The 20789-nt window shown below is 45.5% G+C and overlaps 1 protein-coding gene across 1 annotated transcript in view; it reads right to left on the bottom strand.

Moving 5' to 3' along the window:
• ADAMTS9 (ADAM metallopeptidase with thrombospondin type 1 motif 9) overlaps window positions 1-19656 on the bottom strand; it is a 175809-nt gene extending 156153 nt beyond the window's left edge. The window contains exons 1-3 of the mRNA XM_066244506.1: window positions 19540-19656; window positions 18568-18965; window positions 13469-13631 (exon numbers count right to left, since the gene is read on the bottom strand). Of these exons, the coding sequence (XP_066100603.1) occupies window positions 13469-13631; window positions 18568-18965; window positions 19540-19654 (676 nt within the window). The 5' untranslated portion in view covers window positions 19655-19656. The remainder of the gene's footprint in view (window positions 1-13468; window positions 13632-18567; window positions 18966-19539) is intronic.
• Window positions 19657-20789: the final 1133 nt, after the last annotated feature.

The following is a 20789-nucleotide window of genomic DNA, read 5'->3' as shown; positions in this document are numbered from 1 at the left end:
TGTGACTCTTTAGAGAGTACAGAAGAAATAACCCAACAGGAGACAGCGTGGGTGGCAGGAGACAGAGTACCTCAATCCAGAAACCAATACAAAAAATGTGCACTGCATCTGATGTTCAGAAACATCCAGGGAGACACAATGCACTCTCCTCCGCTACTTATAGGGAAGCCTGCATTTTGGACCTGCTAAAACAGCTAACGGTTTCTGAAAACCACTTCTTTCTAATCAGGCTTGTTACAATGAAATAGCAGCAAGTGTGAGGATTAGGAAATGTTTGGAAAAACTCTTGTATTGCACACAATAGGAATTTTGGGAAATGGGATCCTCTTCCTGCAGCAGCCTGTGGTTACACAGGGCTGAATGTCACATCAGTAACACTTCTATGTCTCACTATCCTCTGGCTTTCTCTTCCTCTCCTGTGTGCTAGGTGGGAAGGAATACTGTTGTATTCGTAGGTATCCAAAGCTTCCTTTGTAACTGTGTCACTTATGAGTCAAGAGAACACATTCCCATCATAAAGTACGCTGGCTTGAAATAGAAAGTTGTCTCTGTATAGTACTTAGAAATAAAAACAACAACAGCATGGCTCTTCTGTTGGCACAGACACTGGCTTTGAAGAACAAATCCTCAGTCTGTCTTTCCTAGGCCCTCTCTTCACTGTGTCTTGAACAAACTCTATACTGCACGCTGCACTGTGCTTCCTGACGTGTAGCTCTGCGGCAGCATGACATCTGTGGTATACGAAGGATTTTCAATAAAAGAAGGAAGCTATGTACGCAGTAAGTGTCTCCAAATGAAGACAATGAACTAAAGATACACGAATGACAAATAAGCACAAGAAGAGATGCTTAGTCACTATGAAAATGCAAATTTAAACTATGACGAGATACCACTAGGTACCTATTAGAATAGCTAAAAGTAAAAAACGAAAACAAAGTACCAGCAATAACAAATGCTAGCGAGGATACAGTAAAAATAAAGCCTTGAGACCCTGCTGGTGGGACTGCAAAATGGTACAGCCGCTTTGAAAAATAGATGGCAGTATCTTATAAAGTCAAACATACTCTTACCTATAACCCAGCAATCTACAGCCTAAGTGTTGACCCAATGACATGAAAACTTATGTTCACCCCATGAACATAAATATGCAGATGTTTATAGTGGTTTCCTTTTTAATTGTAAAAACGCTGTTCTTCCACTTGGTAACATATGAACTGTGGTACACCCGTGCATGGAACACTGCTCGCAATAAAACAAGATGAATTACTGATACAGGAAAGACCTGGATGAACTTCAAACACACTACATTTAGTGGTTCTATTTATATGACATCCTGGAAAAGACTGCTAAACTGTAGAAACAGAAAGTAGAGCTGGCTACAAAAGACAAGGAATTCTTCTGTATCTTGACTGTGATGACAATTACATTATTGTACCTATTTGCTAAAATTTAAAAAACTGTACACTATAGAGGATGACTGTTACTGAAGTCAATTATATCTTTATAGAAACGTGAAAAGAAAACATTAGGAAATAAAAAGATTTCTAAAAAAAATAAACTCTGAATTGAGAAATGCTGAGGCCAAGCACGTTAACTTGAAGGTTTTCCACACAGCCCAGGCCAACAGCCCTTTCCGTACACCCCACTCAAACTCCAAGGTCATATGAGATGAGAATTGAGGAAAAGGAAGCATTTCGCCAACATCTGCCCTCCATTTGATTTCATCCATTCTCAGAGCCCACTGCCCACATGTACACAAACCATCATCAAATCCTGCTTTTCCTCATGCTCTTTTCGAGATACCTAGAATGCTTATTTATTAGTGATTTTCAGTTCTACGAATATCCACACAGATGTCTGGCCCAGAAAGAAGCAGACATTGGTCACTCATAAAAAGCTATAATAGTGATTCTGTCTGAAACAATCTAATTATTATTTAAAAAAAACACCTAACTTGGATGGATACAAAGTTTAAAAATTTAAACTTAAGCCCTGGCCGGTTGGCTCAGCGGTAGAGCGTCGGCCTAGCGTGCGGAGGACCCGGGTTTGATTCCCGGCCAGGGCACACAGGAGAAGCGCCCATTTGCTTCTCCACCCCTCCGCCACGCTTTCCTCCCTGTCTCTTTCTTCCCCTCCCGCAGCCAAGGCTCCATTGGAGCAAAGATGGCCCGGGCACTGGGGATGGCTCTGTGGCCTCTGCCCCAGGCGCTAGAGTGGCTCTGGTCGCAACATGGTGACGCCCAGGATGGGCAGAGCATCGCCCCCTGGTGGGCAGAGCCTCGCCCCTGGTGGGCGTGCCGGGTGGATCCCGGTCGGGCGCATGCGGGAGTCTGACTGTCTCTCCCTGTTTCCAGCTTCAGAAAAATGAAAAAGGAAAAAAAAAAAAATTTTAAACTTAATTGCATGGTAAAAGCCCTTTATTAAATGAGTGGGTTTATTCTCTCAGATGAAGAGCACCAAGAGATTCTATAACATCTTACTTCAAAAAGACAGCTCCCTTAGATGAAGGGTTTGAGGGCCCTCAGATTGACCCTGGACACCCCCGACCCAGCCCTCTGCCCCAGTCTCGGCCGTTTCTTACACCCCTTCTTTCTAGGGAATGTGCATCTTCACCTACTTCGTGGGTTCCTGGGAAGATGAACAAACTGCAAGTATCTGTGTGACCCCTTTCCTTAGCAGACAATGGGTTTCTGAAGCAGTGACATGAACAACCAAAATCTGATGACAGGTGACAGAGAAAGGCCCTGGTTTTGGAGCAGGTGAAGCAGGCAAGCAGGTCCCATACCACGAGTCCTGATTTCAGGTCCATACCTGACTTCCATTTCCCATCCCCAACTGCAAACTGTTTCTTCTGGGCTTTAAAACACAGACAAGTGAAATCCTTGAATGGTAGATAAGGGCAGCTTAGTATAAATACTATAAAGTAAAGATCTTTCCACTTGGAAGATCAAAAAAAAAAAAAAGCACTATCAAGGTACTCCAGACAAAGGTTCAAAAATCACCCAGTCACACCATCCTCTGTATTTGATTAAATTATTCTACTAAGTGGCTTGTTCCCGAGGAAGCTGTGTTCTTGGTACCTGCGCTGGCTATGGGGGCTGACTCTGCTCTTTCAAACTGTTATAAATGCAGCTTAACCTTATGATGATAACTATGAATCAAAGACTAGAAGTAGAAAGGAAAAAAAGGGCCACAAGGAGCAAAACTAAACCTGAAGTAAAAAGCTATTTTAACACCAATAATCACAACAAGTGAAGTTACTTAACCGACATAACCAGTTGCAATGTGTGGACCTTGATTAGGTCACAATCTAAGCAAAAGGACTACAAAAAGGCATTTTAGGAACTAGAATTCTGTTCTCTCTTTCTCTCTCTTTGTGTGTGTGTGTGTGTGTGTGTGTGTGTGTGTGTGTGTGAGAAACAGAGAGAGAGGAAGGGAGAGAGATGAGAAGCATCAATTCAGAGTTGCATCACTTTAGTTGTTCACTGATTGCTTCTCATACCATGCCTTGACCAGGGTGCTCCAGCTGAGCCAGTGACCCCTTGCTCAAGCCAGCGACCCTGGGCTCAAACCAGTAAACCTTGGGCTTCCAGCCAGCAACCTTTGAGCTCAAGTCAGAGATCATGGGATAATGTCAATGACCGTGTGCTCCATCTGCTGACCTGGTGCTCAAGCTGGTGAGCCTGGGCTCAAGCCTGCAACCTTGGGATTTTGAACTTGGGACCTTAGCATCCCAGGTCAACACGATATCCACTGTGCCACCATTGGTCAGGCAGAAAAATTTTAATGTAGGTACTATTTAGGTGATATGCAGAAAGTATTGTTGATTTTGCTCACCATCATAAATAATGTTACAGTTACACAAGAAAATACCTCCATTTTCCAGACAGGTATATTAAAAATATTCAGAGAGGAAATATAATGATATCTGGGTTTGTTCAGTTTAAAATAGTCCAACAAAAAGGAAAACTAAGCAGCAAATGTGGAAGTTGTCATTGTTAAATGTAGATGGTACATTTATTTTACCATGGCCTCTACTTTTTAGAATGCTTTTTAAAAAATAAGATAAAAAGTAAAAAAAAAAAAGATAAATCAATGAATAAATAAGAATGAATGAAAGAAGAAACCATTCTTGTATTAGAATGGTTATCCTTTAATGACTTTGTTGGAATACTGCACCATAGATTCCAGTGTTAGAAAAAAAAGCACTATTTTTATATAAATTCCGTAAAGAAAATAAAGCCTAGCAAATAAGCTCAAGAATTCAGTTATTTAAAACTGATTTTCTAATATTTTACAAAGGATTTTAGAGGTCATTGCTTACACTGACTATATAAAGTATCTGAAAAATGTAAAAAAGAGAAAAAAGTATAAAGACTGATAAGGAACAAAAAGGGGCAAATGAAAGGAAACTAAGTCAAAACAATAAACCCCAGCCTGACCGGGTGGTGGCACAGTGGATAGAGCATCAGACTGGGATGCGGAGGACCCAGGTTCGAGACCCTGAGGTCGTGCAGGCTCATCTAGTTTGAGCAAAAGCTCACCAGCTTGGACCCAAGGTCGCTGGCTTGAGCAAGGGGTCACTCCTGGGGTCGGGAACCTATGGCTCATGAGCCAGATGTGGCTCTTTTGATGTCTGCATCTGGCTCGCAGACAAATCTTTAATAAAAAAAATAATAACGTTAAAAATATAAAACACTCTCATGTATTACAATCCATTCATTTCCTACACTCATGTTTATGGTTGTGGGTGGCTAGAGCCAATTACAGCTGTCCTCCGGGACAACATCAAATTTTTATTGGATAATGCCTAACGTACATGGGTCGTTGTATGGCTCTCATGGAATTACATTTTAAAATATGTGGTGTTCATGGCTCTCTCAGCCAAAAAGGTTCCCGACCCCTGGGTTACTCGGTCTGCTGTAGCCCCACGGTAAAGGCATATATGAGAAAGCAATTAATGAACAATTAAAGTGCCACAACGAAAAACTGATGATTGATACTTCTCATCTCTCTGCGTTCCTGTCTGTCCCTATCTGTCCCTCTCTCTGACTTTTATTCTGTCTCTGTAAAAAACAAACAAACAAAAACAACAAATCCCAAATAGCAGAAGCTATCTTTAAAGGTCAAGCCAGTGCTGGGTTGGCATGCCAACTGCTTCCTTGACACACTGTGGACAAGTTCACTGTCTCATCTGTAAAATGGGAGTGCCTGACGCATCTCCCTCCCAGCGAGCTACTCCAGGAGCAGGTGAGACAGCCCACTGTGTGCTCGCACATTGCCCAGTCTCGGGCTCCATGAATGTCGCCTGTCCTGTGTTCATGGGCTCAAAGGCTGAGGGGACAGGGTCGGAGGACATGAAGTGTGGGAAACAGAGGCAGGCTGGCTTCTCACAGAAATCACTAATTACCAACAACCACTGACCTGCTTGGGCCCAGACAGGACTATGAGGTCAGCCAAAGCTCTGGTTACTGCGGGGAACCCTCAAGCTGTCCCAGAATTGTTTACTCAAAGCCCCTCAAAGGTCTGCTCCTGAGCACCCTGTCTCACTCCACTTGGGCCCAGCTCTAAGGGCAGCCACTAATCTAATCAGCCGATCTATACTAAATTACTAATGGCTTCGAGAGGTTAATCTGTAACAAGGACACACTCCAACAGAGGCAGCTGGAGACACAAGGCCTCTGTGAGTCACTCAAGTCTGGGTAGGAATTTGGGCACCCGGCAGTCCCCCCCAAATCAAATCAATTCTAGGAAGGCATTTAAAAAGTCCTACTAGAAAAAGTAATTTGTGTGAAAACAATCGAATCAACAAAAGGATAGGCAAAAAAAATCCTCTAACTGACCAGGACAAAGGGTATGATTCTGAGCTTTGTGGACCTTGGTAAATCAACTTTATGGACTTCTCTGTGTCTCTGTTTTTCCAACTGCAAAAAGGGAGGCTGAGCCTGACCAGGTGGGGGCGCAGTGGATAGATGCATCGGACTGGGATGCCGAGGACCCAGGTTCGAGACCACAAAGTCGCCAGCTTGAGCGCGGGCTCATCTGGTTTGAGCAAAGCTCACCAGCTTGGACCCAAGGTCGTTGGCTCGAGCAAAGGGTTACTTGGTCGGCTGAAGGCTCGCGCACATATGAGAAAGCAATCAATGAGCAACTAAGGTGTCGCAACGCGCAATGAAAAACTAATGATTGATGGTTCTCATTTCTCCGTTCCTGTCTGTCTGTCCCTGTCTATCCCTCTCTCTGTCTCTGTAAAAAAAATAAAAAATAAAAAAGGGAGGCTGCGGTAAGGATTAAAATTCGTAATCCGTGTAAGGCACATGGAATAGCACTTTCCACACAAGGTACGTTCAAACATGTTAGCCACTGTCAGTATCACTTAGAGATTAGATTAGATTAGATGAAGGTAAAAAAAAAAGAGGCCCTGGCCGGTTGGCTCAGTGGTAGAGCGTCGGCCTGGCGTGCCGGAGTCCTGGGTTCGAATCCCGGCCAGGGCACACAGGAGAAGCGCCCATCTGCTTCTCCACTCCTCCCCCTCTCCTTCCTCTCTGTCTCTCTCTTCCCCTCCCACAGCCGAGGCTCCATTGGAGCCAAGTTTGCCCGGGCACTGAGGATGGCTCTGTGACCTCTGCCTCAGGCGCTAGAATGGTTCTGATTGTGGCAGAGCGACGCCCCAGATGGGCAGAGCATTGCCCCCTGGTGAGCGTGCCAGGTGGATCCCAGTCTGGCGCATGCGGAAGTCTGTCTGACTGCTTCCCCATTTCCAACCTCAGAAAAATTAAAAAAAAAAAAAAGATGTTTGGAAATCTTAAGTGAAAAAGATTTTCTAGAAGGCAGTTTCTTCCACCTGTGTTTTCTAGGTAATGTGGCCCACAGTGTAGCACATTGGAATTAGATCTGAGTTCACGTCAGCCTCACTTTACTCGCTGTGCAACTTTCGGCAAATTGCTCAGTCTTTCTGAACTGTAATTTTCTCAACTGTAAGAAAGGATAATACCTACCTTGTTGTGTTGATGAACAGATTATATATGATAATGTATGTAACCTGCATAGCACAGGAACCCCATATACACATGAGTCCAACAAATGATAACTTTAATTATTCATCTTATACTTTTCACCTTTTGATTTTATCCTGGGGAATCCAACCAAGAAGTGACAGCACATTCTAATGGGAGTGATGGGTAGAGTCCTCAGTCCCCAATGGAGACTAAACCATGGTAAGCCCAAAGTCAGTCCAATAGACACAAGGTAATTTAACTGTGTTGAGTGGAACCGTCAGCTTTGACTAACCCCAGTGTTGCAAAGAAGTAGCTACAAAGCAGGACTTTTATCCACGTGATATTAAAACTATCTCATCCCCCTGACCCCCACAAAAAAAAACACGATAAAGGAAAAGAAAAAGGAAGCATGGAATCTTGGCTTGGCTGTTGGTCCTGGTGACAAGTGCCACGATAACTACATGCTACCCTCATTTCATTTTAAATTACATTTTCTGATTATGAAGCTATTATAGAGTCAGGCAAAATACAAAGGTAAAACTGCCTGTGCTCCTGCCAACTGGAAATAATCACTGTTAACATTTTCATGAACATTGCTTCAGTTTTTATTTACACACACACGCACCCCCACACGCACACACACTTGTTTTTTTTAAATGAGACCATACCATATATACTGCCTGTTCACTTAATACACATTTCTGTTTATTAATATACACCTATGCCATCATTTTTAATGGCTGCATAAGAATCCATTAAATGCATACCTCATAAATTATTGATATGCCTACTACCGATGGGCACTTAGGCTATTTCCAGCATTTTTCTATGATAAACACCACTGTGCTATGCATTCTCCCATACACACCTTTACAAAATTATTCAATTATTTCCTTAGAAGTGGCATTGATGGGTCAGTAAGTATAAAATTCCTAAATGACTTAAGAAACAAAAGTCAGCTGGCCTTACTGAGAAAGGAGGTGAAAGAGGTATTTTAGTAACAGAAAAATGCTCTTTTACACCCAGGCAAACAAAACAATCTATTTCCTGTTGGCCCACTCCCCTGACCATTCTCATACACCTACCAGAAAGCATATCTATCTCACTGATAAGAACAATTACATTCCCCTGTGCAAAACTCAGGGTCAAACAGTGTCTACATGACAGAACTAGGAGTCTCCTCTGGAAATGCAATGTGAGGATGGAAAGAGTGGCTGACAGATGCAGCAGACTCTCCTGCATGGCTCGCATGGCCTCCACGTGGGCAGGCCCCTGGTGTGAGGCAAGCGGATCACCTCAGTGAACTCTAGTGGGGACCCACTGTGTAGGGTACACTGTAGTCACAAGGGCACGCTATAGGAAAAAGAAAATTCCCCACACACCTACTTGAATCCTGAGAAACTTACAAACAGGATGAAAGTCACAAACAAATGCAGATACTCAAGTGGCACAAACGCACACACATACAACCAATGAGGGCAAAACAGAGACGCCACAGGAAGGAGAGCCACAGGGCCAAGGGAAACTTGCCAGAAAGACAGTCTTCATAGGCTGTGGAGGTATAGTGGAAACAAGCAGACAGAAGGGGCTCTCACCTCTGACACTGGCTTACAAGTGACCTTGGACAAGGCCCATAAGCCCTTGTGACCAGGTTACCAAGAAACTCTAAGCTTAATCACAGCAACCCATTTAACTTTGGCTTTTAGTATTTTGAATTTTCCTTCCCTCACAATAGTGTTTTAATTTCTACTTCCTAATCTTCATTAAAAAATAAAAATCTGGCCCTGGCTTGTTGGCCTTAGTGGTAAAGCATCAGCGTGGCATATGGATGTCTGGGTTCAATTCCTGGCCAGGGCACACAGGAGAAGCAACCATCTGCTTCTCTACCCCTCCCCCCTCCCTTCTCTCTCTCTCTCTCTTCCTCTCCCCCCCCTCTCTTTTTTCTCCTCCCGCAGCCATGGCTTGGTTACAAGTTGGCCCTGGGTGCAGAGGATGTCTCTATGGCCTCACCTCAGGCACTAAAATAGCTTGGTTGCTGAGCAACAGCCCTAGATGGGCAGAGCATCGCCTGGTGGGTGGCTTGCTGAGTGGATCCCAGTCAGGGTACACACAGGAGTCTGTCTCTCTGCCTCCTGCCTCCTGGCTTCTCACTTAAGAAAAATTAAAATTAAAAATAAATAAATAAATAAATAAATAAATAAATCTGCTATTCAGAGATTGTCTACCACCTCTAAACACTTCTGGGAGCCTTACTCACTTAGTCCTGACCCCACCCTTGTAAGGTACATGCTATTCTTACTTTATGCTCTCAATGTGCTTGAGGTCAATAAATAATTGGATTAAGGGATTCTGGTTTTACCCTCATGGCCAGAAGTTACTCAATAAATATTTCATGGCTCAATGAGTAAATGCAACATGAATAAGTTGTAGATGCCTTTCTAAACCCACGAAGTTTTCACTATATAAAGCTCTTTACTCACAACTCTTTTTAATGTTATTTCAGAATCCTCTTTTGTGTGTGTGTGTGTGTGTGTGTGGGAGAGACAGAGAGAGAGACAGATAGGGACTGACAGATAGGAAGGGAGATGAGAAGCATCAATACTTTGTTATGGCATCTTAGTTGTTCATTGATTGCTTTGTCATATGTGCCTTGACTGGGAGGCTACAGCAGTGTGAGTGGCCCCTGGCTCAAGCCAGCAACCTTGGGCTAAGCCAGCCACCTTAAGTTTCAAGCCAGCAACCTTGGGGTCATGTCAATGACCCCACGCTCAGGCCAGCGACCCCACGCTCCAGCTGGTGAGCCCATGATCAAGAGGGAGACTTCAGGGTTTTAAACCTCACTCCTCTGTGCCCAGGCCGATGCTCTATCCACTGCACCACCGCCTGGTGTGGCATAATCATTTTTGAAAATTAAACATATACAAAAAATCAGAAATGAATAAGACAAATTTCATCTGTAGGGAGTAGTACAGAGCCACAGTGCCCTGCCCTGGGCAGACTCCCCTGGTCCAGAAAATAAAGGGTTATACATAGCACAACAGGGGGTCTACAAGCCTCTGTTCCCAGGCTTGAGGTATCTCAAATTCTGATGGATTGATATTGAATATATAGGATATTACTCCTGGAAATAGATAACTTAACATCCCAGGCTACATGCTCATTTGCACTGAATTAGCATAGTGGACTAGAGCTGACTGCTAAGGTTTCCTCTAGTTCAAATATAATATTCTATCATCCTATGAGAAGACACAGAAAATAACGGAGAAAGCCAAGTCCAAGGGCAAAGCACGCAACGAGCTATGGACAGTAATTAGTACTTTAAATCCAACTTTAGAAGGGATTCTCCTGTTTAGAGGAGCTTCTGAACTGCTTGGAACACTCAACTAAACCTTCTGATTCTTGCTCCAGCTTTTTTGGCTGAGAGAGGGGTTTGTTTATTTGTTTCAAAAATCTGCATTTGTATGTGGCATTTAAGGGTACTTCTAAAATTTACTCTTGGTTACCAATCACTGCTCTTGGGGGTAATCCCTGAAGGTCAATGGATTGATATTTACCAAGGGGATGTTTTCCTCTCAGGCCAGAGGGTTTCCTCCCATCCTCCACTTATTTTTACTCCCTGTGCCAAGGCTTCCTGGTTTCATAAGTTTCCATGACCTGCTGGTCCATCCCTCTAATGCAGGCACCCCCCTGAGGCCATTTATCCAGCCCCGCCACACTTCCAGAAGGGGCACCTCTTTCATTGGTGGTCACTGAGAGGAGCACTGTATATGGCGGCCCTCCAATGGTTTGAGGGACAGTGAATTGGCCCCTGTGTAAAAAGTTTGGGGACCCTGCTCTAAGGGCTGCTGGTTAACTGTGCCATATTCTGAGGTTCTTCCAACTATTCTGAGCTCCCTGCATCTGAACTGAGAAAAGGGGTGCAGAGCAGCTGGAAAGGGGAAATCAGGTGGCCAAGTCCAGCAGCCACCTTTGGAAGACACAATCAAAGCTGCTGGGATGAAAGAAGGGCCCACCATACTGGTCACTGACAAGCCAAAATCAGAAGGAAAAACAGTTGATAGTGGTGATTTGGAATGTGGTACTTCCAGGCCCCAATACTAATAATGACCAGAACTCAAATAAGCTTTTTTGAAAAAGGTATCTTCCACTGTCCTCAGTCTTTACCTGTTCAGATTTCCCTCTTCTTTGTGTTTTTAACAAGATTGAATAATGACTTGTCGTCTAGCCCAGGAAATCACAAATGTTCATTAATTTGGGCAACTGATCAAAAAAATAAACTTTGAAGATATTTTGAATGATGTTACTATGTCTCCTCTCCCTCTTATGCACACACACAACCTGAACAGAGAACACGAATCATGGGACAAGACAGGCAAACATGGGTTCAATTATGGTCTAGTTGTAAATCTGCAAGTTGCTTCCTCTCTGAGAGCCTCAGCTCCTTTACCAGGTCCAGTGGCAGTTAGAATGCTACCCATATGACAGGGTTGTGGAAAGATTGAGTGAAGGAGTATAGACAAAGTGCTCTGTACAATGACAATAGAGAATAGAACCGTAATAAATGGTAGTTTTAAAAATATGTTGGTTTGCTACTTCACGCAGAAGAATGTCACAAAGTGCCACTGTTCAATAAAATGATCAAGAAAAATATCATTTGAGTATCTTTTGAACATATACTGCTAAGATAGAAAGGGAGGAATCATAGATTTCCTTTCTATCACATGCTATATATGTGTGTGTACATAGATAGATGTACGTACATATATATTCATGTACACATATAAAATATGCACTTGCTAATTTTGATTTGGGAAGTCAAGAAGAAAATGTTGACATTCTTATTAGCATTGTCAGCAAAATGTGATGTATGTCCTGTCAATGAACTTGCTCGGAGCTGGCACTCTTGGCATCAATCAAGCTGTTGTTACTACATAGTTTCTAAGTACACCTATCACATTTTCCTACTCCCACCCCTTGGCTCTCCAGAGAGTCTAACAGACAGACTATTTCAGTTATAGTCTGCCTAGCTCTGTGGTAAGGACACAGCATTGAATGGGATAAAGCCAAGAGGCCTATAATGCTACATCATATGACGCTGCTCCCTGGCTACTTCAGGTTATAGAGAGCCAATGTTCTGTCATTAAAGGAGTCACTTTAGAAATAATAAATCCAGGAGAGAAGACGACACTATACTCTGTCACATTGGATGAACCCAGTGGTCAGCAAACTCATTAGGCAACAGAACCAAATATCAACAGTACAACGATTAAAATTTCTTTTGAGAGCCAAATTTTTTAAACTTAAACTCTATAGGTAGGTACATTCCTTATCGAGGTAGCACCCACACGTGGTATTTTGTGGAAGAGCCACACTCAAGGGGCCAAAGAGCTACATGTGGCTTGGGAACCGCATTTTGCCAATCACTGTGATACACATATGAGAGGAAATGAACATTTGTGATTTCCTGGGCTAGACGACAAGTCATTATTCAATCTTGTTAAAAACACATATGATCATTTGGGAAATGTTTTAGGAAATTACTTGTTGGTCTTGAATTTGGTCTTATTTGGAGATGGCAGAAAGACCCTGAAAAGTTGTTTAATCCAGAAAAGCAATTTTTAAAATTAAAAAAATAAGAAGGATAAAGTTTTAGAAACAGTAATTCCAGTAATTTTTTCAAAATATACATTCTAAAACTGAGGACCCAACTGAGAGATGATTTTTAATAATAAGCTATCATCAGAGAAAGTAACCAAGCTTCAAAGACAGTAAAGGGCTGCTTCAAGACTGCAGGGTGAGAAACACAAACAAGCATAAAGCTTTCTAGGGTGCCCAGAATTATAGACACATCCTTGACAATGGCCAAAGATATCAGCATAAAGCCTCAACGAGCCTGGCCAGGCTGGAAGGAAGTCTGCTGCGGCGCATGCGCCTTGGACAGGAACCCAACTGCAACCAGGGCTCCCAGTCGCATATGTCACATAGCCACAGAGCACGAGCTCAACGGAGCTGACAAGAAAAAGTCTGAGAAAGACACAGATGTTTCCATGAGTTCCATTTGTAAGACTGTTTTGTAACCTGACATATTACAAAAATAAATAGAAAACAAGAAACATAAGAACTGCTGACTGAGGATATGGCTATCATAGCATAAGACTTTACTAAAGCTTAATAAAAAACTTAGCAACTTCAACAAAAGACGTTGCTCTGCCCATGGTGGCCTTGGCTTCACTGCTATCTGAGTTTGAATCCTGGCCTGTTATGTATTAGCTGTGCAACTTTTGACAAATTAGCAAGACTCTCTTTAGCTTTCACATCTGTACAGTGGGAACATACTACCTCACCAGAAGATGAAATGTGACGCAATGTGAGTGGTAGTGCTTTGTAGCCTATGAAGAGCTCCATCTTTGTAGCATGACAATGATCCCATCTGTCTAAACTAGGATGTCTGAGGACGCAAAATCTAATACCTGAAGTGTCACATATGTGCCTTCCTGCAGAGGGTTCTCTCTGGGGGACACTGCGCCTGTAGATAATGTGGGGTTTGTTCTGTTCCTCTTCATCTTCTTGCTCATCAATGGACAGTAGTGGTTCAATAAAATAATCCGCATCGTGGGACCGGAATGTGCCCAGCTGCAAAGGAAGAGATGATACGTTGATTTAATAAACAATGAAATATTTCAAAGTGGAGACTGTGCCCGGCCAGGGCACACAGGAGAAGCGCCCATCTGCTTCTCCACCCCTCCCCCTCTCCTGTCCTTTGTCATGACGGCTGCTTAAACTGAAAATGCTGACACAATTGGAGAAACAGTTTACTTTCATACTCGGCCGTGACAGTACCTTATCCTTCATTTGACTATACTTCATTGCACCTCTACCCAAATATCTATCTCTAAAAAATACTTCCTTGGTGCTCAAGTTCTAACCCAATATTCCCTTCTACAGGCTGCTGAGAGGGTGTTTTTCCGGGGGAAGACAGCCTGCAAACTTAGGGATGAGTGTAACCTCCAAGGGATAAGCTGACTGGTGGCAGCCTTATCAGCAATTCAAATTCAGGAAGCATATGTTGACCATAAGGCATGCAAAGTGATGCCACCTGTCACACTAGCACAAGTCTCTCACCAGCCCTTCCCTTTGCAACAGGGAATAACAAGATACAAGGCTTTGGAGTTAGGCTGCCCTAGGTTCCAGTCTCTGCACCACCATTTACCCTCCCACCTTGGATAAGTTCTTTAATGCTAAGCTTCAGCTTCCTTGTTGTCAATTAGGAATAAAAATACTACAAAGGGCCATCCTGCAGATTAAATGAGATAATGCATTTAAAGAGCTTTGCAAAGTGACACCTTGTAAGGGCTTAAAATGCTTTAGTGGCTTTTTGTGTTGTGGTGTTAGCATCTAACCCCCAGAATACAACTTATTCCCAATCATTCTTGCCAAGCACCTTGAAAGAACTGTTTTCTTCTCCTTCCCACATACCAACAAGTTCTGATGATGCCTCAAGGCTGAACCACCCAAACCAAACATTACAAGAGCACTAAAAAGTGCCTCATGCCATGCAGTGTTTAAGTGGAGAAATCAAGCCTTTCTCTCATCCTCAGTTGTTCCTTTCCTGAACTGGAAATAAAAAAAAAAAAAGAAAAGAAAAGAATAAAGAAAAGCAGAGGCCCTCTATCTTCTTCTAGACACAAGGGAAATGACTGTCCTTAAAGATCATTTAACATCATTCAGAAGTTTGTTAGCAATTTGAATAATAATCATGCTCCACCCCAAATCTGTTCTACTGAATCAAAATCTCAGGGTAGGGCCCAGGAATTGGAATTTTAATGAGCACTCCATGGTATTCTTATTCATGATAAAGTTTGTGAAGCATTATGCCAAGACAAGGGTTCCCAAAGCCAGCTAAGTATCAAAATTGCCTGGGAAGATTTTTTTTTTTAATTTAGATTTGGGGCATTGTCGCTTACCTGCAAATTTGGGATTTCCAGGGGTAAGGTCTAAATCTATAGCTTTAAAAAAGTTCTCCACATGATTCATTGGCTCAATGAGGGCACAGCTCTGGTGTGGTCAGACTAAGCAACAGAACAGCTGGTTTCCTGAGAAGTGATTTAACATATTTATTTTCACCCAGACAGCTCTGTCTGTCTTCCACACATACCTCTGATCTCTGAACAAGGCACAGGTTATGTACAATAATATGTAAAACACACCTGAGACAAGCCACACACACTGGAAAAGAACCTGGAGGATCTGGCACCTGTGGTAAAAAGGGAAACTGAGGCCCAGAGGGAGGAAGTGACTTGTCCAAAGTTCCCCTTGGGTGGCACAGAAGCAACTGAACAGTACCAGTGCTGAATCCAGAACTCAGTTATCCTGCCTTTGGTTCAGTGCCTTTAAAAAAAAAACTCTAAAATTCTCTTTAGGAATATAGATTTAGTCTCTGAATGGTTAAGCGCACAGGTCAGAAAGATGGGTGGGAACCTCAATTCCACCACTTCAGAGCTGTGAGACCTTAGTCAAATCTCCAGCACTCAAAGCCTCAGTGTCCCAATCTGTTAAGCGAGTTAAGGATTGGCTTTTTGTGACAATTTTGCATGAGATAATGCAAATGTAAAGTACTCATTACAGAGCATATAATGAGAGTTTGATAAATGGTATAGATTATCTATACCATTTATCTAAATGGTATAGATAAATCTATAAGGTACCAAATTAATTATGTTATTGATTCACAAATATAGTTGCCTGACCAAAGGATAATCCTTGCTTGGTCAAGGTGAACACTTATTCAAACACAGGAACTGTGTACCTACAATATATGACTCCAAACAGGAGAGAAATGAATTGATGCTGACCCTGTTGCCAAGGAGAAAAGGACAGAACATACCATATCAAGAACTAACACAAAGGAGAGCATACTAATGACCATGAGAAAAACACAGACATGCTTCTATGGAGGTGGAGAGGGAGACATGACACCAGTCTATAGGACCAGGAAGAGGTTTCTTAGGGAAAGAAGATAGGTAAGTGACACTTCAAAAGAAGGGAAGGAATTGAGCATGTGAAACTGGGTGAGATGAACAAATAAAACCAGTGGCTCAAAGGCAATGACGGAGGATTACGATGCAAAGGAAATTCAGAAAAAGAGGCAAAAGCAGATTTCCTGAAATACAGGACTTGTGGGGAAACACTTGAGAGACCACCCTGGACATGTGGACATAACAGGGACAAGAAGGTATACTGCAGATGGTCTGAAGTACCAGATGGAGCTTACAGTTGTTCACTAGGCAGTGGGAAGCTATGCAGAGTTAGCGAGCAGGGTGATGTGATCTTGCATCCAAGCATCATTAACTTGTAAGTGGCAGAGATGAGAGAGAAAAGGCTGGAGGAAAGCCGGATGGAAATATTTCTTAGACATCAGTCCTAACGATAGCGGGAGGGAAGTAAAGGGAGCTACAATTAGGGTAGGTAGGGGTGCTCAGAAAAGGTAAGACACACATCTGAGATGGAATTCAGGGAGGTGTGGGACGACAGGGGAAACAGCCTGGCCCACGCAGAAGAGTGAAAAATTTCTTGGGTGGGCCTCCAGAAATTTCACAATTCTGCTGCTACAAAAACAGGAAGGGGAAATCTTGGGGGGAGACGTAAATTCCGGAAAGAAGACAAAGGGGCGAGGGCTTGGAGGCTAGATCAGGTAAGCGCGTCTATATTTAAGATGTGTTTTAGAACTCCCCACCACCCTCCAAAAAAGGTAGATTGCAAATTAAATGCAATATAAACTGGGTTAACAGGGTCTAGGTCTCGTTTCTTAAGTCCTGGCCCTCAGCTCCCTAAGAGTTATACCATTCGAGTTCCACATGCGAGTTTCTACCCAAAATTGCCAATAGAAATTAAGGTCCTGCGCAGCAAAATATTCCTACAACTGCTAGGGCCACTCAGCGGGGTGTGGAGGCGGGGAGGGGGAGGAGTAAAGGCTGTTTACAAACTTGACGTACAGACGCAGCCCTATCCGTTATGTTATGAAATTGGGGGATCTGCTGGCGTTCTGATGCCCTTGGTTCCGGAGCCTGATTTATGCCCACCCCGGCCGGACCTTTCGAAGAACAGGATTCCTGGGCTCCCGTGCTACCTAGGTCTAGAGGCAGCAATGACTTGCCGCAGCACCCCATCTGCCTTCGCTATACTGCCGTCTCCGCCCACCCCCAAACAATCTCAATGAGGCGCCGCCGCTCCCGGCTCTTTGCTAGGGGCTAAATGGGATCATTCCCGTGCCCGCATTCCAGCAGGCCAAACCTCTCCCCTCGTCCACGCTTGCCTAGCTCCCTTCCCGACTCATCCGTTGAGCGGCGAAGATGGATGCGACATCCAGATGGGGATCTCCGGATCCACAACAGCAGCGCGCAGAGGGGGCAGCTGAGCACCCCGGGTAAGTATCTATGCTTCCACTTAAGAAAAAAGGGGGTGACATTAGGGAGTGTGGGTGCTTAAGACTAATGCATCACTCGGGCGCCGTGCGCTGGGAGAGCCTGACCCCAGGAAAGTTTCTGCGTCACACGCGCGCGGCAGCAAAGCACACGTCGCTTGAGAAAATCAAGGACTGTCTGTCCGGTCAGAATCTGATTGTTGATCCTCAAATGTCACGGGGGGAGAGGGCGGATGCCGTGTAGGAACTCCTTGAGGGCAAAGTTGTGGAGAAGTTGTAAGCAGGGGATCGGAATACCAGGTAGGATCCCCGGCTAAATCTGCATTTTGCTGCGCAGGTAGGTGACCGCCCCGCCCCCTCGGCCTCCCTTTCTGGGGAAACGTGCCTCGCAGGCTTCGTCCTCTGATTATCAGGGAACCCCTGTGGGTGACAGCCGCCCAAGAAAACTCCAAATCTCGGAGTCGACATCTCCAGGCTCTCTCCCAGTATTTACGCTTCACCGTGCCACCCCGCCAGCAGGGTGCAGAGTCGGCCTGCGCCGCACCCCACTACCACTCTCTACCCGCATTCAAAGCCTGGGACAGGCTCCGCCCTCTTCCCCGCCCCCGGAGCTCCAGGCCCACCCTTCCGTTCAGGGGACGGGACCTGTTCCTTGTCAATCCTGTTCAGCCTCGGGGTTCCTGGCGCGTGAAAAAAAAAGGGGGGGGGCTTGAGTAAAACGCCAACACACCATGACCACCGAAGGAACTCCCCGGACCCAAGCCTGGTGATCCTTAGCCCATACCCCGACTCAAGACGCACCAATAAGAAGTCGGGTCCTCCCTGCATTCAGCTGCTTCTGGGAGGCTGAGTTTGCTTCTAACTCCCCGACTTCGGAAACCAACTTCCAAGCCGCCACCTGGCGTCAGGCAAAGCGCAGCTAAACTGGGTTAGGACCCTAGAAAGCTCCAAATATTCAGAACCCCCTGAGGGCGGACGCGTGCGCTCCTCTCGAATGCACGCACACGATCTCGTCAGCCACCCAAAGCGCAGGAACCAAACGACTTCCATATCAAACTTAACGCCACAGTCGTGACTGGGCATAGTGAGGGTCTTAGGCTAGAGAGCAATTAAGTCTTTCAGAAGGCGGAGGGGGGGGGGCTCACTCACCATTCCGGAGCAGAGGCTGATGACCGCCGTGTGCTCGGACTTGGTATTGACATGGCCTTTGTAGAAACAGTGCTTGAGTTCTGCTTCCTCCTCGGAATAAAACTTTGTCTGGTTCTCCTCGGGCTTCCCGAGGAGGGTGACAGTGAACAGTGGAGCGATAAATCCGGCATGGGCGGTGAGATTAAATAGAAATTGCTGGCCGAAGGCGGAGAGGCGGTAATGCGCCTGGGAGGAGGTGGAGGAGGAGGAGGAGGAGAAGGCAGGCCAGGGGTCAGAGGCAGAGTTAATGCTCCGTCGCCTTCTTTTGAAGTGCACGTTCGTGGGAAAGGGTTCTCCGAGAGCGTTCACTCGGATGGGAGACGCGATTTCGTATTCGCTTAGAGTCTCTAATAATTTCACTGCAGAGAGAAGCAGAGACACAGAAACCAGTAATTCATTTATCCGCAAGTTTTAAATTAAAATAAAGGTAAGGGCTTTGTCCTGAGCTTTTTGCCCCAGCAGGTTGTCTTTTCCCCATTTGAATCAACCCCTTCAGCCTCAGTCAGTGGACAAATATTTGCTGAGCTCCTACTGTGTGCTAGGAAGAGCCAGGAACTGTGCTAGGCGCTGAGGCTACATCATTAGGAGCCGGAAAAGTGAACAAGTAAAAATACATAAGGTAATTGCACATTCAGACAAATACTCTGAATAAAATAAAACGCCGCTAGCCGTTGCCACCAGTTATCGTAGTTTGGAGCATGAGCGTTGAGAAGGGGAGAAATCAGGCTAAAAGCAAAGGGCTTGGGGGATAAGTTCCTTCCACAGTGTCACTCTAGAAATTGGCTGGGTGTGACCTAAAGAAGTCAGAGGCTGCAAAGCGAGAAATAATTCTTTCTAGGAAAAGGAAAGAGGCTTCCGCTGCAGGGTGCCCGCTCCCGGGCGCGGAGCCTGGCGACAGGGGCGGAGGGGTCCCGGGGGCCGGAACCTCGTTACCTTGCCTCGGATGCAGCCTGCCGTTGCGCACGGCCGCCGTGGCGTCTGGGCTTGCCATCTCGGCCAGGTCCCGCACTAGGAGCGTTAGCAGTGTGGCCCAGGATACAAACTGCATGATGCTCCCCACCCCTCCCCCCGATGCCCTCACCCCCTCCCTCCTGTCCTCCTTGGCTACTGCGGCGACGCGAGGCAGCGGCCGCGTAGAGCGCGCGAAGCCTGGCGCCCGCCGCCAACTTTTGACTTTAGGAGTTGCTGAGGTCTCGCCGCGAGGGTCCCGTCTGCGCTCGGCTGAGCAACGCCGCCGCCTGCCGAGAGCTGAGCCGCTCGGGCCGCAGGAGGAGCCGGAGGAGTAGCAGTAGGAGGACTGGGGCTCGGCTACTCGGCCGCATAATGTCCAGGGAACGTGTAGGAGAAAGCGCGGAACGTGCGCTCTGAGGCGCGGCGGGCGCCCTGTGCTGGCGGGGATAGCGGAGTGGCTTCTTGAATGGGGGGCGGAGGCGGGGGGGCCGCGGGTCCTCCGGCGCTCAAATACCCCGGGTGCCCGCCTCTAGGAGAAGAGGGGAGGAGAAAGCGGAGTGCGGACCGCCTCCTTCCAGACCATTTCCCTGCCTGTCCGGCCAGTGCGGGACTCTCGGCTTCAAGAGGCCGAGGCCAGAGGCACCCGGAGCTCCCGGGCAGCGGGTCGCGGTCCACAGCACCTCGTGGAAATTAGCTTTTCTGAGGCGCCCTGCCCTGGGGAGGGAGAAAAGAGTACGGTGTCTCTTTCCTAGAGCTCGTCGCCTCTCTCTGGGTCCCTGGGTCTCTTGTCTACTCTCTCCTTTATGTTCTCCCTTCCGTATCTCTCCTTTCTCCTCCTCGTTGTCTCCAAGCCACTCTGAATCTGCCTTCCTCTACCCCACCTCCTCTGCGGTCTCTACTTCCCCTCCCACTGCACCCCTCTAATTTGTCACGTTTCTCTTTCCTTTTCTCTTTGTCTCTTTTCTGTTTCTCCCCCCCCCCTCCCCAGCAGCCCTCTTCTTTCTTCCCCTAACCCCTCTTTTTGGTTTCTTACAAGTGAAAGTGCTCAGTTCTGGAGCGCGTCTGTTCCTGGTGTCTCACTGGGGATGAGCTTTGTTGTCTAATTGCCCTAACTCAGGAATTTTAGTGATGAGGTTCTTTTTTGTAATTGATTTTTAGAGAGAGGAAGGGGGAGAGAGATAGCAACATTGATTTGTTGTTCCACTTATTTATGAATTCATTGGTTGAGTCTT

This window comes from Saccopteryx bilineata, chromosome 10 (genome assembly GCF_036850765.1).
Source record: "Saccopteryx bilineata isolate mSacBil1 chromosome 10, mSacBil1_pri_phased_curated, whole genome shotgun sequence".
NCBI lineage: Eukaryota > Metazoa > Chordata > Mammalia > Chiroptera > Emballonuridae > Saccopteryx > Saccopteryx bilineata.
The sequence above is the reverse complement of the archived record's forward strand: the minus strand, read 5'-3'. Positions and strand labels throughout refer to the sequence as shown.